General features: G+C 37.0%; 1 protein-coding gene across 7 annotated transcripts in view; it reads right to left on the bottom strand.

Annotated features, from left to right (window-relative positions):
- Window positions 1-241: 241 nt before the first annotated feature.
- VPS41 (VPS41 subunit of HOPS complex) overlaps window positions 242-12,294 on the bottom strand; it is a 112,149-nt gene continuing 100,096 nt past the window's right edge. For all 7 annotated transcript variants that reach the window (XM_054189919.1, XM_054189924.1, XM_054189920.1 and 4 more), the window contains 4 exons: window positions 4,558-4,657; window positions 3,701-3,745; window positions 2,195-2,274; window positions 242-599 (listed from right to left, as the gene is read on the bottom strand). In XM_054189919.1, coding sequence (XP_054045894.1) covers window positions 519-599; window positions 2,195-2,274; window positions 3,701-3,745; window positions 4,558-4,657 — 306 coding nt within the window. In that variant the 3' untranslated portion in view covers window positions 242-518. The remainder of the gene's footprint in view (window positions 600-2,194; window positions 2,275-3,700; window positions 3,746-4,557; window positions 4,658-12,294) is intronic.

Here is a 12,294-nt window from a genome sequence, read left to right as displayed (position 1 = left end):
CAAGACTGTTAATTTAACGTATGAGTCGGCACACAGCCAACTTCAAGTCCTGAAGCAGTTCCACCGAAAGCAGTCAGAGTCCTGTGGGTCTCAAGTTAAACTAATAGACTAAATCAGGACTAAAGTAGTTTGGTGAGCTGAATTCAGAGCAATTAATCTTTCTTTATAATATCTAACCATCAGCCTGATGTGGCTCCAAACTGTAAAGCACATTAACCGACAGTAAGCACAAATCTCCAAATTGGTTTTTTTTCTTCCCATTTTATTTCTCTTTTCTGTTCCAGAGTTAGGTAACAAGCCGAGCAAAGGAACATGTGAATTGCATAACAAAGACTTACTAGGGAAAGATTTTCACATTTTCTCTTTCCTGAAAATGTTCAGTCAGATGGAGATAACTTACAGCAACTAAATCACAATCAGGATTATATACAGAAATGATGACTAACAGAAACTACAGTGGCTCTGCATGGTCCTAACAGAGTTGGTGTCACAAACTGGCATGGAGAACTAGGGGATTGCTATTTCTTCATCTCCAGGATTGCGCTTCCCGGTCCTCGGTGTTTGGCACTGCATATGTTGCAGAACTGGACAGGAGATACCTAGAAATTAAAAAGGAAACAAGAATCTCTTAGAGAGGTGTAGCCAAGTTAGAATGTGGGAAGATGAACGAAAAATGCCTTTCTCAATGTCACTACACATTCATGGCTAGCTGTAGGAAGACGATATAGTGGAACACAATAAAGCAGGCTATTCTGGAGTCAGAGAGCACTACAGCTCACCACTCACTCCAAGCGTTTTACCACCATCTTGCAGGAGAGTAAGGTCAAATTTCCTCCCCAACAAAAATGAAAAATACAGAGTCAAAAATGTAATTGATTGTCTTCATAGATAAAGAAGAGAGTAAGTCAGTCACTCGGTCGGCTCCATTGACCACTGGGTGTCTTAGTCACAGCTCTGTCTTTGGATAGTGCTCTACAGATTTCCAACAGCTGAAAATACGGCCTGAATATTGTCCGTTTGATAGCAAGCATGTGTTTATTGTTACTCCCGTCTCTAGTTACTCTAGCTCTGTGCGATGCTTTATGCATGCATTACTTTCCTTTCAGTATGTCACCAGTAACCAACTATCAGTAAAACAACTGACTACCTGAGGCCAAGAAATACTATAGCAGGGGAGAATTTGGCTCAGATACATACAGATTCCTGTGCATTCATACATACTATCGAATATATATCACGTAATATCTGTGTTATATTTAAAAATCCCACCTGACAAGTTACCCAGTCCCATCACTCTCCCAGCAAACTGAGAAAGCTAGATAACTTCTAGATTATTTTTCAAATAATAAAATTTGTGGTAAATATAATTTGAATAAATATTTCCTAGTTGTTGGGCTTTCCTTTGCAAATGATCTAATTCATTAAGATTTTAATAACATATTTAAGTATACATGCTGTACCATATGGCTACAAGCACTTTGCTTGGTTACTTGCAGATTAAGTGATTCACCAAAGTTATTTTTTCACTAGATGCTCATTTTCAGAGACAGATACAGAATCAGAAAAGCTTAAATTCCATTTTCCTTGTGATTTTGTTACCGTGCTGATGCTTTCACTCCTAAATTCAAAACTGGTTATATCTGTAAGTTATTTTTTTGGTTTGTTTTCATTGGGGAAAAAAAAAAAAGGAAAGATTTCTGTGATGAAGAAAAAGATATTCTGAGCATAGAGATGATTACAAAGATATTTAATTATTCACTCTGAAATGAGTGGGTTTTTTTCTTCCAGGTCAGAATCATTCAATATGGTTTACTTGAGAAAGTATCTTTATTCTTGTCTTTAATTAAACACACTTAAAGTGAGAGCTGCAATGGAAAATAATGAATACTAAAAAAATCAAACAGGTTGTATTCCCTGTATGTCTCAAAACTGCACTGCACATTCAGATTGCAGAAAGTGATAAAATACTTCTCAAACAGCACTAGCTTCTTTCTAAATTGGCTGTGCTTTGTTTGCAGTTACCCTAAAGATCCTTTCCTTAGTCACATACTACTATGGGTATCATCACAACTAATTACATTAATCACATCATACTTCCTGATAGACCCATACCCTTCTCCACAGCTGACAAAAGGAAACAATTTGCCCTTTCATCTTTGGCAAAGGTATCAGAGAGATTAAGCTAGTTCCTTACTGTGTTAGATACTGGGAGGCACTCTTTGTGAAACATATGTCTGCAGTGGAACACTACCACGTTGAAGGACTTGGATGCATCTGGGAAAGAGAAAAGTAAATTCATTACAACAGGGCACTGAAACAAAGGATTCAGTGACCACAGCAGTATGTGCCCGCATTCCATTATACACATAGAAACATTGAGTAATGTATTTCCATCGAATTAATTTCCATACTATTCTAGCTCACTTATACAAACCATGCAGAGTGATGGTTTCAGGTAATGTGTCCCAATGGTGGACTTACAGGACAATTTAATTCTGTGGCCGTATACCTTCTCAACAGAAATTTCCTCATTTCAGTATGTGCTACGTGCTAAATGTGGGGAGGGCGAAGAGTAAAATATCACCAAATAATTCAGCCATTTTGAAGAAAAGTTAGCAAAATAATTCTTGTGCTAATGCGGGGAGAACCAGACCATTAAGTAGTTCTGGCGCCTACGCTGCACGCCATGATCTTGAAATTTGACAAGAAGCTGTCTAAGGGTACGATGTGCCTTTCGATTCCTGCATCCACATATTCAAGGAATAACCATCTCACTCATCAGCATCATCCACATTCGATTCCTTGGCTCCCATTCCCTCGACACACATACATACCTCTAGGCACTAGCACATTCAGCTCTGCCAGGTTTTCTATCACCATTTGACTGCTCTGGTCTGTACGCTGCTGCATGTGATGATGGTATAGTTATTTTTATTTTTTAATTTAAGTGAAAAATAGCAGAAACCAGAATAAAAAACTGTAAGAGACTCTACTGGGTTATGTAAACTTGGCAAAAAAACCATAGGTCCATATGTATACTTTGTCTTACATATTCTTATTTGAAGATGCCATGTCAGACATTCTCCTGGCAAAACTATTTCTTCTTAAGATGCTCAACAACTATATTGGTATTTCTGAACTACAGCTGCATTGCCAAATGTACATCTTCAAAATAATATCCTGCATTTCTAGTTTCAAGACTAAGTTTAGACAATGTTTTAAAACTACAGTCTGTTCTAAGTTGTTTCAAATATGACAGCAGTGACTGAAGCAAAGAGCCTTCCACCACTCGGACAAAAAGTATATTCCATAAAACTTCATAATCCACAAGTTCAGTCTAAGTTGTTCAACAGAATTGGGGAAGATGTGATGGCAACAACTTAGTTTTGTGGTTCTAATGATCTCTGAGAATACATACATTGAAGGAATTAAAAGTTGCCTTCCATTTCATGTATTTCAAAACAGAAAATAAAGAAGTGAAAGACGAATAAGAAAGAAAATTTGTGTTTACTGCAATAAAAAAAGTTCAAATTAGACTCTACTCTCGCATCAGAATTCGTAAGTAAGCTTTGCACAGGAGTCTGAAATTTATACAGTGATTTCCAAGGGAGACAACCACACATTTCCATGAATAAAAGCAAACAGTAGTTCCTCCAAAAATAAACAGACAACCTCGTTCTCCTCTCGAAAAGCATCCTACCTGAAGGAAGTATTGGAGACAGGCATGATTCACAGATATTCTCCTCTGGAAAAACAAAACAAAACAAACTTATAACAGCTTTGTTAACAAAATTCATGTTCACTTTTTCATAAAGCGGGCACAAACATACTGCTATTACAGAAATGAAGCTTGGTCTTAAAGTATTTACTTAAGATGCCTAACAGAGTCTATTAAGAATTGAAGGGCAATACTGAAGTAGCATTTCTCTTAACAGCATGAGAAATATTTAGATCTTCTGATTCTGATGATGGCAGGATTGCGGGAGTGAAGCTGTCCGGGATCGGTGCTGTAGAGTCACAAGGCAAATGGAAAAAAAAGGAGCACAGGACGGGTGCCTGATTTCTCTGCAGCTTTCTGTAGCAGAAGCTCTGATCCTCTGTCCTTCCATCAGCTTTTGCCTCTTGATATTAACGCTCAGCTGGTGTGAATTACAGTGCTGCTCACATGCATCATTAGCACCTTGTAAAATATTTTCAGTGACTTCTGAAAACTATCTTGTAGCTTTTGCTTTGGTTGCAGATCATTATTATCTGACTATCCGTGTTGGTACTGAACAGCATTTTTCACCTTTATAGACAAATTGCAGGACACAGCACATTACTGGCTACGAGAAACTGTCCGAGAAGAAAAGCTGCATGCTGGTCTTGTAGTTTTTGAGATACAAGTGCTTCCTTTACAAAGGGGAAAGCAGCTAGTATCCTACTACACTCTACAAATACGGTACAATATTCAGGCTTTTGGGCAGCTTCCAAAATGGACCGTTATGCGGCTTGGGTCTATAAACCAAGTAAAAGACTTCAAAACCTTGAAAGTCACCACATTTCCTCTGTACCCACCGTCTACTAGAACACCCTTCATCTGAGTTCGATGCATTTTCTTCAATAAAGAAAGAGAATCGGCAACAAGTATCTTCTTGCAACCCTCCCGCAGCAAGATCTGTTGTGCAAAGAACACAAAATACAGCGGTTGTTGAATAGATGGGCATAGCAACTACCTTGGAAAGTCTCCACCAGGTTTCTGCTGCCCAAGAGAACGCAAAGAACGTTTAAGACTTTTCAAGCTATTATACAGGAGGGAAAGGAGGAACCTCCTGTTAGCAGCACCTCTGCCTAAATGAAAAACCAACAATATAAAAAAAAAACCAACACCCAAACACTTAAAAAAAAAATCAAATCCTTTATAAATATACTATTGTTATAAATTATGATCTTCTTCCTACAAGCTTGTCTTAACAAAATACAAGGAGAGGGATTTTTACAGCACTCCTCACAGTTGGTTTCCAAACCATTTAGAACTTCCTCCATCCCTATCTTTCCTGTCTTCTTTAGGAAAGTCATTTGGTAATCATAAAACCTTCATAAACACAGCAATTCAAAAGTTATTCTGTTCAAACGTATCTCCTGCTGAGGTGTCATTTAGTAAGCAGCATTAAATGTTCCTAAAAGTAACTAAAGGACCAGAGTTCACTCCTCTTCAGCAAAACTCTCAGCCCCCTTTCTTCTTATTTAATATTTTTCATTAGGTTGACATGTCATTGCCCAACAACGTTGTGGAACACAAAAAGGAATCAAGGGTGTCAAAATCATACAGTCTTAATTCACAATAATTAACGGAGCAAGTATGAAAATATGACAATCTCAAGTAAGTCTTGTGGAATTCTACTTCCCAAATTGATGTTTGGAAATTCGTTTTCCAAGACAACAGTTCCTCCAAAATCTGCTTTCAAAAGAGGCTCACTATCAATTTTAAGCTGAACAACCCTACCAAAAAAGTGGTATAAAAAGGTCATGTTCAATCCTTTCTCCTGATTATTTGCATTACAGGAGACATTGAGCGTTCTGAAATAGGCCAAGATGCAGCTAATGCAAATACCTAAAAAGAAATATAATAATAGATTTTCCAGCCAGGCGAACACTGTCCAAAACCCTGACTTCTCACATACACATTGTGAAGTAATAAGGACGCACTGCCAAGAATGATACGCAGTTAAGACTGCAAATCTGAAATACATTAAAAAAAATTAAAATTGAATACCACTTTAAGCATTTCAAACTCTGCATATCAGTGGGTAAATGGCATTCTCCAGTATTAGACACACTGAGCTATAAAACATTTCAGAGCACCAGAAACCGAATGCAGCTCTACAAGACAAACACTTAGAAAATTAATCACTTTTATCAGTGATAATCTCAGGAACTATCTGAGTATGTCTTTCCCTTTCCAACTTTATCCAAGGGCAACAGAGAATGGTAAATTCTGATTTAAATATAAGAAAATGTCACTAGCCTTGAAAAAATTGCTAGAAACTTTTTGCAAGGACAATTGGATGAGACTATCTTTCAGAACGAGTGCTTGCCTGATTCAAAATATTCTCAATCAGTAAATTATATCCCAAAGATAGGTAAATAACTTAGAGCAGATGACGTCTTGGCTATATACTGGAGTCTTTGCTAGCTGCACTCAGTATAAGCAGATGAAAAATCCCATGTTTAAGTAAAAGAAGCAAAGCAAGCATGTTAACTGAGAGGGGCGGAACAGCAATACAAAGGGAAGAAGGGAGCATTATTTACTATTTTCTACTTAAAATACAGCGCACCAATAGGAAAGCTTCATTTAAAAAAGAAAAATAAAGAGGGAAACAGTAGACATGATTAGGTCAGTGGAAAACCTCAATACTGTTTGACACCTTAAAAATAGAAGAAGCAGAAACATCTATAAGACACGTGCACTCTCTTTCTCCCATTATTTAAACTCCACTAAGATTTTTTTCCATACCACGTTCAATGACTGTTTGTCAGGCCTTATTTTGCTAGAAATGGAATACAGTAGGCAGGTATTGTTATATAAGAGGAAAAGTCACAATGAAGAATGTAAATTGTCAAATCTCAAGGTAATAAATCTCAACACTTCTGCAGAAACAGATCTGAAGAGCTCAAAGATGAGATGGATAATTTAAGAGTTAGAGAAGCAGAAGAAGGAATTTGGAGGTAAGACAGAGGGAGAAAGAATGCTTGAATTAACTTCTTTACATTAAAAGGAGGGAGAAGTATATAACTTTGCTCCCTAAGATTAGGCTAAACCAGTTAAAACTGACATCAGGCATAAATTGTAAAGAAACCACTTTCTGAAGAGAAGAAATAGGATTCAGAGGATGAAACTGAACTTTTTTTACCCTTTAAAAGCCCGTGATTGTAAGCACAAGCAGGACAGCATGGCACGCCTACATAAAGTTTTAGGCATATGTAATGCTTTTTACCAAACTAATGACAACTGATCAACTAAATCAAAACATTTATTGCAAAAAAGAATCCTCATTCATTTTCTGACTATATTAGGGAAGATGGTACTGTATAATTAAAATAAGAAGCCATAAAAACTTCTACTGGATTTAAAAAGTCCTGATTTACAAATGCCTAACATTATCTTTAAAGGAAAACACTAAAGTATGCAGTTAATTTGAAAGGGTATACTCAAAGCTCTAGGAATAAATTCCTGCCTTGATTCAGCTTTGCACTCAAGTCTAAATTTCTCAAGGCCAATTAACCAAATTCTTCCAAAAAGCACCACAACCGCAATAAAAAGCACATTTTATTTTTAGTCTTCACAAGGCAGATGTCCCTCTGTGCAAGCTGCCACCTGCCCCCTAGTGCCTCCAAGGTGTCTGAACAGCAGCTTATTCATGTTCAGGAGTAAAATCCAACACTTTTTCCAGGTGCTGTTACAAGCAGCATTCATCAGATTATTGTCGGGGTCTCTTAGTTCATAACCTCTGCTATGAATGGAGAGATGGGAGTTCTATGAATGACAAATCTCTGTTATCCATCAGAGCTACTGCGGGTTCAATCAAAGTGCAAACTAGTAAGTCAACATTTGAGTAAAATGGCTAATCCACAAAATCTAGAGGTGCTGCATCTAAACAAATTGCTTTTCTATGTTAAAACTAGGGAAAGCAAGTCTTGGAATAACAGCATCTTTTGAAATTTTCTTCTAACGATTGTCATACAAAGGGCGAGAAATGCGGCATTTCTTTCTGAAACGAGAGAGGTCTTTAAATCTCTTCCAATACCACAAGCATTTACAAAATTTCACTCGGGTATAGACCGAAGCTGAAAAGAAACCTATTTTATACATTTGGAAAGTGTCACAGGCTTACAACTAACTCACAAGGGCACAAAGAAGGGGAATTTTCTATCACCTTTCTCTGCGAGATGTGTGATACAATGCTTTAGAAACCTGGAGCACGGTTATATGACTTATTTTAAGAAAGGCTCCTGCATTCCTCATTCATAAATTAAGATCACTGTGTAATCAGATACCAGAGACTTAAGCATGCGCGAACCATTTCATATCCTTTTTCAATTTAATTTCCAGGGAACTGAATATAAAAGGCAAATACGAAGTTCAAAGCCACATTTAAGAAAGGTCGTCTTCATTAAGATCAAACTTATATGACTAATGAGTTTCAGTCCAAAGAACTTGCATAAACACAACATCAGTAGCGCTGGTTTCACTGAAAAAAAATAATAGCTTGAATTTATATTTTCCATAGCAATACTAGTAAATGCTGATTTTGCTACAATTTTCAAGTAAGAGCACTACTGCCCTAATTGTGTTGGCTAAGGGAGTTTTTAAAAATAACTGCACTGATAAATTCCTAATGGGAAACAAGGTTCTGTATGAGTCTCAGAGAAGCAATGTCTACATGTGGAAACCGAATTAAAGTTACACAGATAACACCTTTTCAATTGTATGGAGATAAAGTTGAGTTTTGATTCTGTCTTTGAAAACACTTTAAAACGCAAGCAGTAAAGATGAAAATTATTAAACTTTTCTCAGGATATCAATATGACTTGGCTCAATTTGGTGAGCTTGCCTAAGATTTGAATGGTATTTAGTTATGTTGAGAATCTTGACTGAAGAATGGCAATTTATTTGTCATTAAATAAAAAATGTGCTAGGAACGTGTCATTTCTAACACACAAGCAGGTTCCTCCTTAAGACAACACATCTTCAGGAATTTATAAATTCAAAGGAAGTAGTCTGTGGTCCATTTTATCTATAAATTTATGGCACCAAGGAACTAGATTTCAGGAGTTAGATATAAAATATAATTAAAAAGTTTTAGACTACACTTTACTTAATAAATACTCCTGTTACAATTCTGACAGCTATAACTTTGTTGCCTATGTCTTCATAACTTTGTTGTCTATGAACGTTACTGTATATAAACACTAAAATCAGTATTATTTCAGCAGTAAATAAACTTTCATTACTACAATAAATCAGTGTCACTCAATTATTTACTATGGTTTTAATACACTAACTCAGATGATAACAATGAGAAAATATTATAATAAGTGATCCTGGGGAGGGGAAAAAACAAACGAACAAAAATAATCACTTGGAGTTTTAATCCCAATTTTGAAAACCAATTAAATCAGTACTTAAATCTTTTCCTGTTTAGGAAAATACTTAAGTGTGTTAGCAGCTTTAAGATCACGGAAAAACTGCATTTTCTTAAGTTGGAAAATAAAAATGGGTGTTCTTGAAGAATAATAAGGCATTTTAATAGATCCCTACTTGCAAAGCACAGCTGTAACACCACAGCAAAAGTAAATTAGAAGTACTTAATTTAAGTTGTAGCCTAAGAACAAAGTCTCATGTGATCTACATTTTATTTTTACCCAATAGAATACCTAATCCTATTTTAGTGCCATGATTGGTTGGTTGGTAGCAAACAGATATTAACTCCTTTTCAAAGGTATAACTTAACCACATTACTTCAAAACTGAGGTGATCTTAGAGTAGCACATACAACAGTTGCAACGGTTCATCTAATAGGTGGTAATTCATTAAAGTGGAACTATCAGTCTGCACTGTGCCAACATTAATAAAAATTTAAATTATTTGGGGAAGATCCCAGATTAAAAAAAAATTACAACAAATTTTGTTGCATTAGTAGACTTCCTTGTTGGATTCTCTCATGCACACTGTAAGCCACATATGGCATGCTTTGTCAGCCACTCAATTTGATTACTTTGGTTCTGCTGGGATGTAAAGAATTGTTTTCAAAAAGGCAAAGTCTGTCAAAGGCACTGCTTTTAGTTCATACCCATATTTCAAATCACACCTAATGTTAAGTTTACTGCTAAGGAAATGTAAGAGCATAATAGGAAATTTGCATCCGCACACTTACACAAGCATAAAACAATCTTATGGGGGCTTGCAAAAGGAGGCCACAATTAAATAATATAACAGCATAACTGTAATATATTTTGGGGAGTCAATGTTATGCAAAGATCAGCGCAGTTTTTGTTTTAGGCAGTGATTTGCAAGCCAACCAACAGGTTCTAACTTCACCTGCACACCTCCTTGGTGTATCTTGGCATGATATTTTCTTTTTTGCCTTTGAAAATGTGAACAATAAAATTTATGTGCATAGAGAGCTCGAGATCTGAAGAGATGAAATTACAGAAAGTCCTAGTCCAATGAAATTTGGATTGCTGTACAAATTCAAAATGTCTTATACATTAGGTGACAGAGATCAGGAAGTTTTAACCAAAATCCAAGGAGTTGTGCCAGGCCAGAATAGAGGACATGGACTTCTCACCATGAACCTACACGACATGATGCGAAGGTGTGACCTGGCATCATAGCATCATAGAATGGTTTGGGTTAGAAGGATCCTTAAGGATCATCTAGTTCCAACCCCCTGCCATGGGCAGGGACACCTCCCACTAGACCAGGCTGCTCAAAGCCCCATCCAGCCTGGCCTTGAACACTTCCAAGGATGGGGCATCCACAACTTCCCTGGGCAACCTGTTCCAGTGCCTCACTACCCTCACATCATACAAACACACCAAAGGCTAGCTTTAATATAGCTAATGAGGCAGCAGTAACGATGAAGCTAGGGCAGAATTGCCCTCAGCAATGAGAGGCCACCGAGACATTTACTTGAAGTCCCAGCCATGTCCTGAAGCACACACTGATCACGGAAGCAGTCCTGCTATAAAAAACTGAGCCTGTCAATCTAAAGCTACTTAGGTAAGTGTGCAAGAGCTGTGATCACATCTCTAAATTTCAGTGTAGACACACCATCTGTTCATAAATGGTGCACTTTATGTTGCCTGTAACACTTCAGGAACAGTCTTATTTTAAACTGTAGCTTACATTTCTCTAAAGAAAAACAGTCCCTCTTTTTTGGCTATATTGTTTTGCTATTGTACAAGCAAGCCAAGCACAAAATACATTAAACTTCCCTAATTTCTATTATTCCTACGAGATCTAAATTTTAGAGCTATCCAAATCTACTTCAAAATGAATTAATTTCAAATCCACGAAGCATTTCCATGCTAGCAGCAAATAATTTTAGATATAATTCTGAAGGTTAAATACATCCTTTTAATCCCAAAGTAATTTTGTTAAAAGGTATTTGAAGACAAAATGATTCTTCCCTTCCCAAAACATGACCTAATGATGTCACCAGCTTTGTCTGAGGCCACACAATATACTTTGCATACGTGTAAAGCTGCAGCTACGCACACGGCACCTCCTCGGCCTGCCTGCAGACACACCAAAAATTCCATTTCGATTTCAAGAGAATGCAGGAACAGGAGGATCACAGCAGTGAAAGCAGCAGGGTACTGACAGCGGCAACATTAACATGCAACTGTTTAAATGCAGCCTGCTATTTATCTAGCATCATTTTGGAAGGATTCTAAGGAAGTCAATTAAAAAACTGGAAGTGATACTACAACATACATTATATGCAAACATGTGTCTGTTTATCTGGGGTAGCTCCTTGCAGATAATGGGTGCACAGGAGAACAAGACACTTAAAATGCTTTTTTGAAATACTGAAAGTCATAACCTAAAGCACATATGATAACAAAATAAAGAGCAAGCTTTGGAAAGGCTTCGGGCTTGGCTTTTTAAAAGTACTTCTGACATCAGTGAAGGCTCCAGCAGGTACAGTCTTGATTTGTAAAAGACCAGCTGCGACCTTTACTGAAGACCATCAAGCCTATCTACTTGCAAGAGATGTCCAAAGACTAATAGCAGATTGGAAACAAATGTTTATGAGGTTCAGAAAATTGGAGTTTCAGCTTCTTATTGAGCTATGTTTTCTTGGACTCCACACCGTCACACCTGGAGCATTCAAACTGCGCTATATCCTTACATCTCTCAGTAGAAGGGTGCAGAGCAGTGTCACAGAGAACTCAAGTCTGGGCCTCCTTTGGTAACAGGGAGATTTAAAGTATGCAATGCAACTCTCTCTGTTGTTACTTTTAGGAACATTTAAAGGTACGCTTCTTCTAATTCCTTCAAACGCACAGCGAAACTAGTCTGTATAATTATGCTGGGATAAGAACTCCCATAATCCAATGAGTAGTCTTTTTTTTTTTTTTTTTAAAAATGCACAGACGTCAACACATTCAGCACAACAGACATGAATTTGATTTTAAAAGTTCATCTTCCTTTAGTTAGTATGACACTTAACATATGCCTGTAATACCTGGTGAATGTTTTAGGGAGTGTATGTTGTGTTCTGCCTCCTCATATATGGAACAGAA

The sequence above is a fragment of the Rissa tridactyla genome, chromosome 2, assembly GCF_028500815.1.
Source record: "Rissa tridactyla isolate bRisTri1 chromosome 2, bRisTri1.patW.cur.20221130, whole genome shotgun sequence".
In the NCBI taxonomy this organism is placed as follows: domain Eukaryota; kingdom Metazoa; phylum Chordata; class Aves; order Charadriiformes; family Laridae; genus Rissa; species Rissa tridactyla.
This window is presented reverse-complemented; position numbering and strand designations above follow the sequence as displayed.